The sequence below is a fragment of the Notolepis coatsorum genome (genome assembly GCF_963971535.1).
Source record: "Notolepis coatsorum genome assembly, chromosome: 17".
Classification (NCBI taxonomy): domain Eukaryota; kingdom Metazoa; phylum Chordata; class Actinopteri; order Aulopiformes; family Paralepididae; genus Notolepis; species Notolepis coatsorum.
This window is the reverse complement of record NC_140181.1, coordinates 24,526,450-24,544,331: the sequence shown is the minus strand read 5'-3', so window position 1 is coordinate 24,544,331 and position 17,882 is coordinate 24,526,450. Positions and strand designations below refer to the sequence as shown.

Below are 17,882 nucleotides of genomic sequence, written 5' to 3'. Positions count from 1 at the left end.
ATACTGTATATCCAAAGCCAATCATGTGAAGGCTGTCTTACAGGACAGTATAAGTACAGATGAATAACTAACTAACGTTTCTCATGACTAATATCCCCATAGAGCTTATTGAGAAATTAATTACATTAAATTAAATTCCAATATTTTATTCATCTCTCAATGGGCAATTCTATGATTAGAAAGTAATTTGTCATACTATTCAAGCTCTTAGCAGGAGCATAAGGACTGTGGGTGTTTGTTTCTGCTAATTGGATCATATCATATTGCAGAGTAATTTAGAGCAAAGCAGTAGCCGGACCAGCACTCACAGGTTCAATGTTTTTTAATGGAAGCCTGAATAAAAAGCAAACATGTCTGCTTTTTATTCAGGCTTCCATTAAAAAACATTGAACCTGTGAGTGCTGGTCCGGCTACCCTGCTTTGATACTGAACTTTATGGGATTACAGCACCCAGTGTGAGAACTTGTGAGCGCGGTCTAACTTGACTAGAGTAATTTAGAGCCAAATGCAGCTATACTCCTGGAGTAAAAAATATAGAGTTGAAAAGAAAAATCCACAAACCAAATAACTCCTGGTTAAATATAGGACTTAGTTGTAATGTTGGGTGAAGACTCACTCAAAAACAGAGAGAGAGAGAGAGAGAGAGAGAGAGAGAGAGAGAGAGAGAGAGAGAGAGAGAGAGAGAGAGAGAGAGAGAGAGAGAGAGAGAGAGAGAGACAACATTCATCTGTCCAAATGCTTTTGACATCCAGTTCCAAAACTCTGAACTATCCCTTTAATGTTCTCTCAGCATCAGCTCAATTGCACATCAAATAAGATGTTCTATTCAATGAAGTATCTTAATAGCAATATTACCTATAATGATAACAATTGAGGGTATGTTTTTAGTTCACCAACATATCCTGAATTGAACGTGTTCCAATTGGATTTCATGTCAACTTGAGAGACTCTCAAGTGTTTTTTTTCTTGGTGACAACCTGTACTTTTTATTTACATTTAGCCATTTAGCTGACACTTTTATAGTAGTGTAGGCATAGTAGCTTAGTACATATAGTATAGACATTGTAGCATAGTACATGCAGATAGTAGTATAGACATAGTAGCATAGATCAATCAATCAGATTTATTCAATCAGATATAGTATGCATAGTAGCATAGTAGGTAGTAGTAGTACAGACGTAGAATAGTACAATAGCACATAGAGGTATAGTAGCATAGTACATAGTCAATAGTAGTATAGACATAGTAGCATAGTAGATAGTAGTATAGGCATAGTAGCATAAAAGGTAAATGGCTGCTTTTTTAGGGCTTTACAATTTGTTACTCACATTTTACCCATTCACTCACACATTCACACATACAGACGGCGGAGGCAACCATGCAAGGTGCCAACCTGCTCATCGGGAGCAAACAGGGGTTAAGTGTCTTGCTCAAGGACACATCATCACGCTGAGCGGGAATCGAACCGGGAACCTCCGGATTGCCAGACGACTGCTCACTGTCGCCCCCTGTATAGTAGAGGTATAGCAGTATAGGCATAGTAGTAGCATAGTACATTTTAGATAGTAGTATATACAGTAGAGTAGTACATAGTAGTATAGACATAGCATAGTAGATAAAGTAGTAGAGTAGTATAGGTATAGTAGCATAGTAGGTATACTATAGGCATAGTAGCATATACATAGTAGAGGTATAATAGCATGGTACATTGTCAATAGTATAGACACAGTATGCATATATAGTACATAGTAGTATAGACATAGTAGCATATAGATACAGTAGTAGTATAGGCAGTAGCATAATAGATAGACATATACCATAATGGATAGTATAGTAGCATTGCACATAATAGTACAAGACAGTAGACGCTTTTATTTAATTTATTTATATTGTATTAGAACTATATATAGACCGTTTTTTTGTGTTTACACGACACGGCAAAAGAATATAATCTGAATCACTATTTAAAAGATACAAACTCGCCCCTTAATAATGTCCTCTCAGTCCTCCCCCACATCTCACAAGCCTGCATGACTTTCAATTCCCACATCTCGGAACATTCTCAGACAATGGGTCCCTGCCCGCCCCGCTTTGCACAGATGGGTTACCCACGCCGAATGTTCTATAGAAGACAATAGGAGGCTCTAACCATGATGAGCGCAAAATGGAATATAGTTCTGTCAGACCGCCCTGTTAATAATCGAAGGAGGGGGAGGGGGGGGCCTGCGCGTGCAGCAAGTGTGCAGATCGGTTTCAGGGCTCGTTGCATAGTATAAGCACTGATTCCACTACAGCAAGGAGGGAGCTTATTCTGAGCCTATTCCGAGGTTTACACTGGTATAGTGTATACGAACGCTTTTCCACTGAATTTTATAAAATGCTCCATCTATCAACCCGATTTCCCTTAAGTTGACTTATGATGAGGGGCCCCCACATATCTCCAAACAACTAACCTGTTCACACACCATGATGCACGGCTGCTCCCATTACAGAATAATATCATGGTTATATTCAGTTAGTTTATATAGTTTATTTATTTGCATCGTCCAAGTGTACAGAAGGGTATAGGATGTTTGCCTTAGCAGAATAGTCCATGTGCGCGTGCGTGGCAAGGACTCTCGCATCATCATACCCAACATGAATTTCGAGATTCTGTTTGAAAACAAAAGAAGAATATTGTCAATGAATGGAGACTGAGAGTCTGAATGGCGTCGCAATATTATTATGATCACCAGACGAGTCTCCCACAGATTTGCATCCCCCACGCGGCCACACCAACAGCTTGAGTTGTGCGCCTCGTCATCACCATTAAGCAAATATTGATAGGACGCATTATACATGATAGCTTGGACGCTAAAATATTAAAGAGTCAAGCCAAAGCAGACCATTGTAACGCGGTGGGGGTTGAGAATGGCATGATTCCATTGGACGAGCCCGTCAACAGACATGGAGCATGTTGCATATGGGGAACCCACGCCAGGGTTTGAAAATCATGTGTCGCGTATAGTCCTAAACTTAATGGGAAAAGAACACGCAGGGTGGTTGTGTGTGTGTGTGTGTGTGTGTGCGTGCGTGCGTGCGTGCGTATGTGTGTGTGTGGCTGTGGAGGTGAGGGTGGAGGAGGGATGTTAGGGGACAGAGGGGACATGGTGGGTCGGTAACAGACGGCCATCTGGTCCATGGCGCGTGCCGCGCGCGTGGTTCCCATGAGTGCCATGGTATTTGATAGGTCGTTATTAACACTGTTGCTTTTGTTTGCCTATAACTGAAAAACGCCACTTCTATTCGGCAACATTTTCTTCACATTTCACATAATGCCAAATAAACAGATAGATGGAAGTTTGATTAATATAAAATACATAATATATACTTATATTGCGCGGCGGGTGTGGCTGTTGGCAAGCTTGAATCCTATCTATCTATCTATCTATCTATCTATCTATCTATCTATCTATCTATCTATCTATCTATCTATCTATCTATCTATCTATATATATATATATATATATATATATATATATATATATATATATATATATATATATATATATATATATATATATATATATATATATAGATAGATAGATAGATAGATAGATAGATAGATAGATAGATAGATAGATAGATAGATAGATATACACCCATCTAACCCATTTCTACATTTGTCGTTATCTATTGTATATATACTTTTAACTCCATCACTAGCCGTCTTGCGCCTCAAGGGTCCCTTGGGCGCCTCCGCTTGCAGGAGCATCTGTGGGTTACAGACAGATAGTTCCAGTCCACAGGTAGGGGTGCAGCCCCGTCACACCCTGGATAAGGACGCCTCATACAAAAACAAATCTATTGTTAGGTAGCGTGGCTCCGGTATCAGACTATAGACCCAGGGCCAAGACTGACCCCTATGCCGACGTTAGACACATTGCACCCTGGAATTGTTATCAGAAATATATATATATTATTATGAATGATGCCATACTCAAATAGAATATGCTATGCACATCATAGCGTCATATTATATTGCATCTTAAACTGTGTTACGAGTAACGGTAATTTCAGCACGCATGCGAATGCATCACGCTACATGTTGATAGACTGTTCAATAAGCATCATGATGTGTTTCATTATATTTTATTAACGTGATGTGAACATTGTATTTGTATATTGTTCATTTAAAAATACGTTTGAATGACGAGTTGCCAAATTTGGACACTGCGCAATTACGCACGGCTGTGCAATTGGTTTTCAGTTAAAAATACAAGTGAAATAAAGTAATTTAATGAAATAAAACGTTTTATAACAAAATAGGCTCACGAGTTTGTTTCTGAAACAGCCCTTTTAATACAAACACAGTGTTTGTAAACAACCCGCTTCTTTCCTTTCTCTCTTTACGCACACATTTTGTTTGCACGCTTCTATAGATCATAATTTAGACACACATTTCAGTTGTCATGCTTGGATTAGACTAGAAGACAGATGGTAGTCGTATACTAAAGGTGATGCTTTTGTTGTTTCAAACGCACACTTCGGTCCAAATAATTCCATCGTGGCTTGGGGGCGTACCCATGACGCACGGCATCCGACGCCAAATCGCAGCATATATACCGCAGTCCGTGACCGTTGGAGACACATTTCCACAAAGATCTTCCGTAGACACTTCTCTCTCTCATCATAAAAGAAAATGACCCGCGACATGTCCTGCGAAACAACCCAGTCCTTTGCTCCGAGGCTCACGGTGGCGCGTAAAAAGGAGGCGCTAGAGCTCAGAAAGGTAAGACATGGAGTTGCCGTGAAGCCCTCTCTGGTATTGTCCTCCTTAATTATTGTACTTTAAGTGATTAGCAATGGATGCGTTCTAAACATCATACTGTATTTTTCTTTTCAGACAATGAAACCTTTGATGGAAAAGAAAAGGCGCGCACGTATCAACGACAGCCTGAGCCATCTGAAAAACATCATACTCCCCCTTACTGGCAGAGATGTAAGTTATATTATCACTTATGTCGTGTCCTTTATTAGTCTGAATATAGACAGAGAATACACACTCGGACTGTATTCATGTTGTCACAGATGTTTAACCGCTTCTTTATTCTTTCCACAGAAGACTCGCTACTCTAAGCTTGAGAAAGCCGACATTCTGGAGATGACTGCGAGATTCCTCAGCAATATTCCCCCCGTTAATAACACCAAAAGTACGTTTCACTTCTGTCCCGGTTTGTTTTTCTCTTTATGTCACCGTTGTGTGTTTTCCAAGTGTGCTGGGATGACATAACTAACATTTCCACTGTTTTTTCCAGACTCTTCTGCAGACAGTTACAAAGACGGCTACAAAGCCTGCCTCCAGCGCGTCTCCGCCCTGCTCCCCAAAACCAGCCTGGACCAGGACGCCTGCCAGCGGGTGAACGACTTCATCCAGCAGTCCATGTCTGCGTCCGTGACCCCGGTCTGTCAGAACTGTTGCGCCCAGAGCTCCAGGGAGGCTCTCCCCCAGATCCAGCAGAGTCTCCTCCTGAGACTCAAATCCAGCTTCAGCTCCTCCAGGGTTGAGAGCCTGCAGGTCCACAACAGCCGCGCTGCTGCTGCCTGCAACCCAGCGGCCCAGCCAGGGGCCCTACAAGCAGCCACTGCTGCCATGTGGAGGCCCTGGTAGATTTCTGATTAATTAATTAAGTGTCCGATTGACTCCAAATCCGATTTTGTCGTCATGTTGAGAGATAGCAGCATCACTTGTAAGCATCACCGCCACTAGAAAGTCGTTGCTTGTCGTTTTAATGAATGGGATGAAAAGTAAAAATTCATCGTTAAATCTCCGCAGTTAAGTATTATATACTTAGGTATTTGCGCACGCGTCTGTTGTCCTGTACGAGTCGACAAGTTTAGACAGTCGTATGTTTTGAAATCTGCATGTATGTAATTTAGTTATATTTAGTCCTCTTTGAGGGTTAAGTTTAGGGGCTATTGAAACCTCCCTATGTAGACCCAAAGGGTCATTGTACTATGAATTTGCACCATAGACTGCAACTGCAGTAACTGTGTCTGTGCAGATGATGTTTGTAAGCACACTGTGCTATTAACTAGTATCCCTGTATTAGGGACATGATGTCTCAACTTGTTTATTTGCCATTTACTGCAAATGTTGTACATATATAAAACTGAAATACGATTCCGTGGTAAAAACCTGTGCATGGTGTCTTTTGTCATTGTCTGTACGAGTCGACACGTTTAGACAGTCGTATGTTTTGAAATCTGCATGTATGTAATTTAGTTATATTTAGTCCTCTTTGAGGGTTAAGTTTAGGGGCTATTGAAACCTCCCTATGTAGACCCAAAGGGTCATTGTATTATGAATTTGCACCATAGACTGCAGTAACTGTGTCTGTGCAGATGATGTTTGTAAGCACACTGTGCTATTAACTAGTATCCCTGTATTAGGGACATGATGTCTCAACTTGTATATTTGCCATTTACTGCAAATGTTGTACATATATAAAACTGAAATAAAACTACGATTCCGTGGTAAAAAACCTGTGGTGTCTTTTGTCATTGTGACCTTGTATAAAAAAAAAACCAAGAAAAGATTATGTCGATAACGTGCACGTGCGTAATTGTGCATATTCAAGGTGCACGCACCCACAGATGGTTGAATAGCCACATATAACATGAAAAGCAAACCTTATTGCCTTATATGGATACATGTTTCCGTTAAGGTTCTGAACCTCCAGTTGACCTTTTAACTGCACATAGTGCTGCAATGAACAGTGTAACTTGGAGACGTCTCTGGCAGATGTTGGTCAAAGGCGCCTCTTCAGGTGACAAAAAGCATAACACCCCCACAAAGTAATTATGGTCTTTGCTGCCCCCCTCCGGTCATTGTTGCTGTTCATTGTTACTCCATCATTATAATAGTTTTTGAATTCAAAATGTATTTATTAATAATAATAATAATAATTTATTAATCCCGAGGATTAGGTCACAAATATATTGTGTTTTATTATACATTTACTATACATGATAGCGGGCTCAATATTTTATTTCCCCTAGTTTGACTGCATGCTAATTTAGGCACATTGATGGTACAACAGAAACCTACCTTGGCCACACATTCTAATACCTACAAACAACAACAACAACGTCCTCTTTGCGTTGAGGTCGGATCTAAATAGCCGAGCTGGACAGACAGGCTTCTACTGCAGGCCACACATTCTGAAGGAGAGGAGCTAGTGCCCCACTGTTCATTGAACCTCACGCCAAGACGAGACCCACACAGAAGCCCTAACAACGCGCTGATCAACATGATGTCTCACGAAGAGGCAGCATCCTCCTCCATCCAGATCTGCAGGTAGGACGTTAGAGATTGTAACATATTTACAAACACGTTCAGTTCGTTCACGACATCATGAGTCACATCCTAGTAGGAGATTCAGACGAGAGCTACACGTCAACTACCGGTTTGCTTTGCGTCAACATAGAATTAAAGGCGGTAATCGGCACTGACTCTTCTCGTTGTGTTTCGCTATAAATATCGTCCACATTCCTGCCGGTGGTCGATGATAGGCTACTATCTTGATTGTGATGATAGTAATAATAATAACGCTGGTTTACTTTAGACGTTATTGTGAGATCAATGTGATGATTGATGACCTCAACAACGATGCTGTGTTATTAACCCCGTTCAGAACGGTCAAGGACATAGTGAGGTTGTTCACAATCTTATCAGACGACACATCACATTTCATCACAAAGTCATCTCTCAAACAAAAGGCTACAATAACCTTAGTTTGAACGGACTACCCGCTGTGTTAACGGCATATGCGATATATAGGCTTATATTAAATCCAAATGTTTCCTAATCAAGGAATATAACACCTTATTATCATCGTAAATTAGTCATCATATTCTTATTGCCGCACAATAATGATAATAATTTATCATTATTATTTCTGATATCCGAGAAGAGGCTGGCCAGCATGCGGCTCTATGCAGTAGGGTATATCTGCAGAGCCGCAAGCCCAACGTCTGGGCGGGGCTTCGTGGCTTGTACTCTGTTTGAGGCGGGAATTCGGGGCTTGTAATAATAATAATAATAATAGATCACATTTATATAGCGCCTTTCATAGAACCCAAGGTCGCTTCACAATCAGGACAAAAAATAGGGATAGGGAAATAGGGGGAAAAAGGGGGATGAGGGAAGGTAAGGGATAATGGTTAATGGATAATGGACCTAATCTAAACTAACTGATGGGGAAAAGCCTTGGTGTGTGGTGTTTTTAGAGCAGATTTGAAGGTGTCCAGGGTTGGGGCGTTGCGGATTTCAGGGGGGGAGAGAGTTCCAGAGGGTAGGGGACGCCACGCTGAAGGCTCTGTCCCCAAAAGTCCGTAACCTGGTGCGAGGGATGGAGAGGAGACCTAGATCAGAGGATCGTAGGTTCCGGGATGGAGTGTACTGGTGGAGGAGATCAGACAGGTATCAAGGGGCGAGGGCATGGAGGGACTTGTAGGTGAGGAGCAGGAGTTTGAAGGTGATGCGGAACTTGACTGGAAGCCAGTGGAGGTGGATGAGGGTGGGGGTGATGTGCTGCCAGGGCTTGGTGTGAGTGAGAACCCTGGCAGCTGAGTTCTGAACATGCTGGAGCCTGTCCAGGGCGTTGCTGGGTACCCCGAACAGGACTCCGTTACTTACAGTAGTCCAACCCTGAGGTGATGAATGAGTGGATCAGGGTCTCAGCCACAGAGTCTGAGAGTGAGGGTCGGAGACGGGAGATGTTTTTGAGGTGGTAGAAGGCAGACTTGGTGACGGATTTGATGTGGGAGTGAAATGAAAGTGTGGAGTCAAGGGTCGAGAGACGGGGAGATGGAACAGCCGTCAACATGGAGGAGGAGATCTCCAACCTTCCCGAGCAGTGCCTTGGGGGCCACAACCATGAGCCCTGTCTTTTTGCTGTTCAGTTTCTCGGTACTTGTACTCGGTTTGACTGTGCATTCGGACTTGTACTCGGTTTGACTGTGCATTCGGGCTTGTACTCGGTTTGACTGTGCATTTGGGCTTGTACTCGGTTTGACTGTGCAGTAGTCAGTTTGTGCTGTTTATTTTTACAAGCAGTGAGGACTCGACGGCATTTGCATTTCTGTGTTCCGTGTTGCAGGTTAGGGTTAAGGTTAAGGTTAGGTTAGGATTAAAAATAAACAGCACAAACTGACTACTTCCGGGTTTTACAGGAAACAAAACAAGGTACAAGCCCCGATGCCCCGCCCACGCACAGTCAAACCGAGTACAAGCCCCGAAGCCCCGCCTCAAACAGAGTATATACACTCTTTTCGGGACACTTTTTGTATCACAAACAGTACTGTATTTGCAAATCTGGTATGTCATAAATGTATAGATGTAGCAGTACTGTCTATCTGTATGTCGTGTGTGTCATATATGTTATGATGAATTGAAAATGGGGGACCCTGATGTAAACAAGACGAATGTCTTTCTCTGGTCTGCAATCCCTTAACAATTGTATGTATTGAGCTGTACTGTACTGTACCCATTCTGCAATCTGTTAATAAAGTTTCAATCAATCAATCAATCAATCAATCAATCAATCAATCTTTCCAAAAGCTCAAACAGTGAACTCCAAGCCCACGTGGTTGAACTAAAAATTAAAAGAAACAGACTAAGAAATGACGTAAACACCATGATCAAAACCGCAAAAAGAAATTTCATCAACGACAAAACTGAGGAAAACAAAAACAAACCCTGCGAACTTTGGAAATTACTCAATAATCAACTAGGCTGCAGTAAAAAACTTAAAACCAGATTCTCAAACATAAACATAAAGACGGACAACACGCTCATCACAGACAAGCTGGATGTAGCCAATTACTTAAACATCTTCTTCACGAACATAGCCACAACACTGGTAAACAAACTACCCTCCCACTCAGGGCATTATGGGGTAGAACACATAGTAGCATACTACAAAAACCTAGGGGTCCACAAAGACGACTTCAAACTTGAAATGGTAACAACCGATGAGGTACTCAAAAAATGGAGCGCCCTCCAACCTAACAAGGCCACTGGCCATGACAACATCCCCTCCAAATTCCTCAGAGACGCAGCAGCCGCCATCACCCCAGTCATCACTCACATAATAAACCTCTCTATAAAACAGGGACACGTCCCCAAGGACTTCAAAATTGCGAGAGTGACCCCTCTGCACAAAAAGGGCAGCAAATTAGACCCAGGCAACTACCGCCCTGTTTCTATTCTTACCTCCATCTCGAAAGTCATGGAGAAAATAGTCTTCGAACAGGTCGAAAAGTACCTGGCGGAAAAAAATCTAATCTACGAATTCCAATCTGGCTTCAGAACGTCCCACTCCACTGACACATGCCTCCTCTATTTGAACGACCACATCAAACAAGAGGTGGACGCGGGCAAATACTGCGGCATGGTCATGCTGGACCTACAAAAGGCCTTCGACACTGTCAATCACTCCATTCTGATTGACAAGCTAAAAGCAATTGGTTTTGATAGCTTATCAGTGAGCTGGATGCAATCCTACCTGGAGGGGAGAGAACAGATGGTAGAGGTAAACGGTACTCTATCCCCCCCCCCTCACAGTGAGCTGTGGTGTTCCACAAGGAAGCATACTAGGACCGCTACTCTTCCTAATTTATGCAAATTACATGTCGTCAGCTTGTGACTGCAACTTGTTCCTGTTTGCGGACGACTCAGCCCTGCTGGTCTCTGACAAGAACAAGTTGCAGGTTGAAAAAACCCTCAGCTCGGAACTAGGCAAAATCTGCATAATGGCTCGCTGATAACAAACTATCATTACACATGGGCAAAACAGAGTCCATTCTCTTCGGTTCAAATAACAAACTCAGCAAGACCGACGGCTTCTCAGTTGCAGTGGGTGACAATATTGTCACAAGGAAAGACGAAATTACCTACCTGGGTTCCATCCTAGAGGCAAATCTTTCCTGTGACAAAATGGCATCCAATGTAATAAAAAAAGTCAACCAACGAACTAGATTCTTGTACCGGATCTCCTCTCTGGTAAACAAGAATACCCTGAAGACTCTGGCAGGAGCACTCATTCAAGGGTACTACGACTATGCGTACACCTCATGGTACCAAAGCACCTCAAAGGCGCTTAAAACAAAATTACAAACATCACAAAACAAACTGGTCAGACTACTACTTGACCTTACCCCCAGAACCCACCTCACCCCTGCCCACTTTGACAACCTAGGATGGCTTAGAGTAGACGACAGAGTACAGCAACTTGCAATGGGCCTGGTCTACAAGATACACTATACGACTAAGGTACCCATGTACATGTCAAAATACTTCCCAAAGGTCAGTGAATACCACAACCACTACACCAGAGGAAGCTCAACAAATCATGTTAAACCCAGATTCGGCTCAAACAAGGGACTAAATACGTTTCGCAATTATGCCACATCAATGTGGAACGCCCTACCCAAAGCTGTAAAGGAATGTGAATCCCTACCCACATTCAAAACCGCTCTTAAAGAGCACCTACGGGAGGCTGCAATTCGAAACTGGCCACCGTAAATGCCCAAAACCCCCACCACCTCCTAATAGACATTAGACAGTCTCCTCCCCACCGCATGTATATATTCCCTCCCCGCCGTATGTATATCTCTCTCCCACCCACCCACCCCCTCCTAATGTACAGTCCCCTCCCCATCATATGTATATACTCTGTCAGGATCTAGGGGTAACAGTACTGTATATTTGAATACCGTTTATGTCACAAATGTATCAGTACTAAATACCTATATGTCCCTATGACATAAATGTCATGTATGTTGTGTACGTCATAAATGTCTATATGAATTGAAAATGGGGGACCCTGATGGAAACAAGACAAACGTCTTTCTCAGGTCTGCATCCCCTTAACAATTGTGTGTATTGAGCCGTACTGTATTGTACCCATTCTGCAATCTGTTAAATAAAGTTTTCATTCATTCATTCATTCATTCATTCATTCATTCATTCATTCATTCATTCATTCATTCATTCATTCATTCATTCATTCATTCATTCATCAATCAGTACAAGCCACGAAGCCCCGCCCAGACGTTGGGCTTGCGGCTCTGCAGATATACCCTACTCGCTCTATGCGGTGTAGTGTCTGTCTGTGCCGGAGGTGGAGCCATAAACACGGAACCGGTCAATTTCTCTCTGCTGTAATTAAATCTAACAGTGTCCCGTTACATCCACGTGACGTGAGCGAATCGTAATTGAAAGAACACGCTTCAGCTCAAGAGTAACCTATTGGTAGATGTTGGCGATGGAATACACCTCATTGTGTCAGCAGCATGTTGGTGGTTGTTGTTGGACATTTTGAAAGGGAACAATCACTATGAGGTTGAACTGAAGTGCACTTCACTGAAAAACAACATTATATCACACATTTATTTTTAATTTTTATGTTTATTTAGTTTGTTATTTTAGATTTGTAAGATATTTTGTTTATTATATTGTGAGAAAGGGGCAGGACTAGATAAGCATTTTCTTCCTTCTCGAACTAATTTGTTTATCATTTAATGAAGAATGTAAGATTTCATTTAAAATGTGTTTCTTTAGTTTATAATTTTTATTGCGTTTTTTATATGGTTGATTGTTCGAGATAAAATAAACTCAACTCAACATACCCCAAGGCTCTAAACTGCTTGCACACATTCAGTTTGACAGTTATTGACAGTTAATGAGTTTAAATATGTCCTCCCGTGAGGTCATCAGACTCAGAGGACACTGAATCCTTGTGTTGTGTTAAATACAGCCCCATGACATTATGTAGATGATAAGGATTGCAATGGAGTCAGAGAGATGACAGCTGAAGCTGTTCCTGAGCCTGCTTGACTTGGAGCGGAGGTTCCTGTAGTCAGTGTCTCCCAGAGGGGGGAGAGCAAATAGTCCATGATTGGGATGAGAGGTGTCTAGAAAAGCGCTATATAAATGCAATTCATTATTATTGTTATTATTATAAACACCCCCCTCTATCTGTCATGTAGCAGTATAACCCCCCTCCTCTGCAATTCATTATTATTATTATTATTATTATTATTATTATTATTATTATTATTATTATTATTATTATTATTATTATTATTATTATTATTGTTATTATTATTATTATTATTATAAACACCCCCCTCTATCTGTCATGTAGCAGTATAACCCCCCCCCCCCTCTATCTGTCATGTAGCAGTATAAACACCCCCCTCTATCTGTCATGTTTAAGTGTACGTTTATTTGGATCCCCATTAGCCACAGCAGTGCTGGGGCTATTCTTCCTGGGGTCCATAACACGTAAAATACAGTTACAGACTTATACACTCACAACATTCACATGTCATACAGACAATTAAAACAACAATAAAAACCCTAATCAAATTCATAATACAATAGAACAATATATACGCCTTATGAATTCATAATACAATACAATAATACCTACTCATAATTAATTCATAATACAATACAGCATAATATACTATTTAGCTTTTACATACATTATCTATGTTCATATCAGCCAATTATACAATCTTTTAATAATATATCCCTATCAGACACATGCCTTTTCATCTATATATACCTATCTCTTTATCAGACACATACATTTTCATTTATGTAGACACTATCTATTAGGGAATGTCAATTTCTTTGGTTGAAAATGTTGTTTTACCACGATTTTGAAACGACATTTACTATTCTCCTGCTTAACATGTCTGGGAAGAGAGTTCCATTCCTGCATACCACGGAACATGACAGTTCGCTTCATTGCATTCAACCTCACTTTTGGAAGTGTAAAACCTCGTGCAGAAGCATGTCTGGTGGAATGGTTGTGTCTGTCAAGACTTATAGATAAATTGTTATATAAAATTGAGGGGATCTTTGTAACAAGAATATTCCTAGTGAATACAAGGAGTGAGCAGAGTAATTTATGTTTGACAAGTAACCAAGTTAAACAACTGTGCATCGCTGCAACATTAGTTCTGTACTCACAGCGAAGCGCTATACGTGCTGCTTTGTTTTGTACCATTTGTAATTTTTTCAGTTTATTCGTCGTTACATTCGACCATACTGCAGGACAATAGTCAAGATTTGACAAAACAAGAGCTTTAATTACCTGTTTGATAGAATTTAGTGGTGGTAACAAATGAGCACATCTTTTAACAACAGAAATCCCTCTTCCCATTTTCACTACTATATTGTTTATATGGTGTGACCATGACAATTTAATGTCTAATGTTACCCCTAGGAGTTTAGTCTCCTGGACTTGATTAATTACCACATCACGTATCAAAAGTTTCAAGACTGGGTTCGTTCTTAGAGTATGTGTTGAGTACCGGTCGTAAACCGAGGTCAGATTGATTATCCCATAACTCATTGGTCCGAATCCCAGCTTCAAGCAGCGTCCTGCGAAGTTTGGGACGTCTAGGACTCAATTGTGTCTATAAACTTCAGGGCTTAAACTCAGCCGACCTCGGCTCACACACAGACACCCCCCCGTCCCCTCCAGTCATACAGTTGATGGATTGGAGTTGCGGGGTGTATTTACTTTATTCTATTTTAATCTATTCGGTTGGCCGTAGAGTTTACTTTTATTTATTTTGCTTTAATCTACTAGGTTGGCCGTATTACCACTGTATGGCTTTACTTGATAATCCCATTATACAGAATGCACCTTTAGTCCTTAATGCATAATCATATGTCTCCTTTTACTTTATTTGATAATGCCACACTTCTAAAGTTTTTATCATTAATCAAAAATTGCATGGGGTGAAGTTACAATGCAAAACACATTTCATGCTTACCCGGTCGTCTGGTCCGAAGAAAGGATACAAATCATATGTATAAAGAGGTAATTTTAATTAGAAAAAGCTAGTTACAAGAAGATACTGAAGTGGAAAAGTGTCCATTTCAGTTAAAATATGCACAGAACAAAACATCTCATCTCTGCACGGCTTGTGCCCCGTGTCTGGCAGCAGGATCTCCATTCAGTTTAAAATAAGCAGAAAACAGAACATCTCATCTCTGCATGGTTCGTGCCCCGTGTCTGGCAGCAGGATCTCCATTTCTCTAAAAAGTCTGATCTGGCACGGCTTGTGCCTCTTCCTATCTCTCCAGCTCAGTGTAAAAATCTCTGCCTTTCTCTCGCCAGTTGGCCCTTATAAAGCCCCCAGATCTCTTCTGCTTATTGGTCCAAATACAGCGCTGTCACCGTGATGTCATTTCACCAGCCAGTCAATGCACGGCTCGTGGGGACTGGCTCTCCTCCCATTTTTGTCATTACCTCTACTGGGAAAACCCCATTTACCTCAGAACATGAATGCCTCTTTGTTGGAGAAGTAACAGATTACTTTCTTCTGGGAAAAACCCCATTACGTCATTTAAACATGTATGCCTGTCTGCTCTGCTTCCTCACTGCAAGGGTTAACTCTGCACGTACATGGGCCTCTCTCGTTCTGACAGTAAGAGAAGAAGACGAGGCAGACTGCCGTAATATACAGTACATAGCCTAACACATACATATACAGATATATACAGATATACATACATATACATGTACAATACAGTACTCATATACTTTAAACACTGATTGATCACACATCATATATGTATTTTGTAGTTTAAGGCCAGTTCTCTCTTCTGCTCTCATCTCTGTGCTCGTCTCGCTCGGAGCTGTCTCTCAAGGTCACATTCTTAAGGGGCCCCTTTCTGCATGTGGTCTGTGAAGAACAGACCCTTCTTATGGAGATTTTAAAGGCTCAGTTCCATTTGTTTTTAAGTAGAGCCAGCATAAAGCTATCCTCCAGAGTTCAGTTTAAAGATTATACTGGTCACATAGGAACGACTCAGGATGTCATTGTCCAAGAGTGTCACTTGTTCTGTGACACTTTACACCCCCTCTGTCATCCTGGTCGGTCATTTTCCATTGTCTTAATAGCGTCTGTACTGGGGGACGAGATGGCGATTGTGGGGTCACGTGGCTGTGACTCTCCACACCCCCTCTGCCATCTTGGTACCTTGTTACCCTGGTAGCCGGCGGGAAGACTTGCATCTGTTGTTCCCTGGCTGGACGGCTCGACAGGATAGGGGTCACGTTGTTGCTTGGTATCCGGCGGGAAGACTTGCATCTGTTGTTCCCGGCCGATGCACCCAGGCTGTTGTCGTCTTGGTCACCTTGGTCATCTTGGGGTCGCCCCCTCTGACCTCTTGGACCTCTCCCATAGTTTGAGGTAGGTTGATTTGTCACTTCTCGGGCGACCCCCACGGATCCCCGAGAATTGTAGCAGCAGTCCTCTATTGAAGTGTGGTTGGCCTGGTCTTGTCACCCTGTCCGTAGGCCTCGCAGGACATCACAGATACAGTCCACAGAGGACTCATTTCTTTTCTCTCTTTCAGGTCCATTCAGGGCTCTCGTCGCCCTGTAACCTGGGTCCAGGCCGATGTCTCTCTGTCCGGTCTGGGAGGTCTAGGAGGTCTGGGAGGTCTGGGAGGTCTGGGAGGTCTGGGAGGTCTAGATGAGGACCCTGAGGATGCTCTGTAGCTTGACCTATCCCGGTCTTCCTCCATTTCCGATTTCTGACCTGAGTCAGTATATTCCTTCTTGCCATTCGCTGCGTCGTCCACTGACTTCGGGGGACAGCCCCCCCTGTCTAAGAATGCGGCACTGGTTCAGGTTTTGTCCCTTTACCAGCGCACCTTTACCAGCCCACATTGTTCACAGGCCTTTCGGACTGTTATCGCTCTTTGTTTGGCTTTATGTATGAGAATGTTGTTAGTTCTCAGGTATACCAACATCCTCCTACTTCCGGCATGTCCAGGGTTATCATATACCTGTCTGATCATGTGAGTAGCCTCGTCCTGTTAGAAATGGCTAGTTAGCCTGCTATTCGCTCCTATTCGCAATGGCTATTTCAGCCTGCTTATTCGCAATGGCTATTTCAGCCTGCTATTTGCAATGGCTATTTCAGCCTGCTATTCACAAAGTAGAGTTTTTTCTACTTAAGTTCTGACTTTAAGTAAGCATTTAGTTACTTCAAGTCATGAGTAAACCTTTTTACCGTATTTCACAAAAATATACTTTAATTGTGATTCTTTCTTTAAGTAGAACCTTCTACGTTTTTGACTGTAAGAAAACATTACGTAACTTTTTAGTCATGAGTAACCGCTACTTCAAGTCGTTACTTATCAACCCTCTCTTGTTCCTGATAGATTTTTTACCAATATACTTTTGGCTGTCTGCTGCGCTCTGCAGACCATCTACGTCACCAGTGTTCCAGATCTCGAACATTAGGAAGAGTCTTGGTTGGAGAGGTTCTGCCGATAAGACCAATCTTGAGTAAGGTTGACTCAAATCTGTAACTAATTCTACTCCAGAGACACCTGACAGCAGTTATTTCAGTTAATATTCTTTCGGCTGTTGATACCTATTTGATTAGTATACAGCCCAACTCACTTGAACTCATGTTCTAAGCCCCGGAACCTCCAATCCGTTTTGACAGACCTATAAACCAGTGACTTGGCCGCCTAAGCACCACAGCGTCCTGTATGCTGAGGCTTCCAAGTCACCACAAATCTGATAGGCCTGTCGGATACAGAGACCCTGATGCTCGCTCTGTCCCCCCGCGTCAAGGTGCTAAGCTTGATGAGAGTTTGCAGAGTCTCAATTTGTTACCCATAGGCGCTGGTGAGTGTACATCTCATGCAGCTGATATGGTTGGTAGGGTGCTAACCTACCAAATGGTTGCTGTCAGGAAATCCCTTCTGAATGAAATAGATTACAAATTCACTTTACTTTACTCTGGGTTTAGAGCAAGGACGGACATCTTTACATATTATACTTAAAATA

The 17,882-nt window shown here is 42.0% G+C and overlaps 2 protein-coding genes across 2 annotated transcripts in view; both read left to right on the top strand.

Moving 5' to 3' along the window:
* Positions 1 to 4,681: 4,681 nt before the first annotated feature.
* LOC311243979 (transcription factor HES-2-like) lies at positions 4,682 to 5,650 on the top strand (the record flags this gene model as incomplete). The annotated part of the gene is made up of 4 exons (XM_084333387.1): positions 4,682 to 4,771; positions 4,886 to 4,981; positions 5,102 to 5,192; positions 5,298 to 5,650. 4 exons carry the CDS (start codon positions 4,682 to 4,684, stop codon positions 5,648 to 5,650), a joined length of 630 nt encoding a protein of 209 aa, XP_084189513.1.
* A 1,570-nt stretch (positions 5,651 to 7,220) lies between these two features.
* acot7 (acyl-CoA thioesterase 7) overlaps positions 7,221 to 17,882 on the top strand; it is a 198,453-nt gene continuing 187,791 nt past the window's right edge. The window contains exon 1 of the mRNA XM_084332589.1: positions 7,221 to 7,339. Within this exon, the coding sequence (XP_084188715.1) occupies positions 7,293 to 7,339 (47 nt within the window). The 5' untranslated portion in view covers positions 7,221 to 7,292. The remainder of the gene's footprint in view (positions 7,340 to 17,882) is intronic.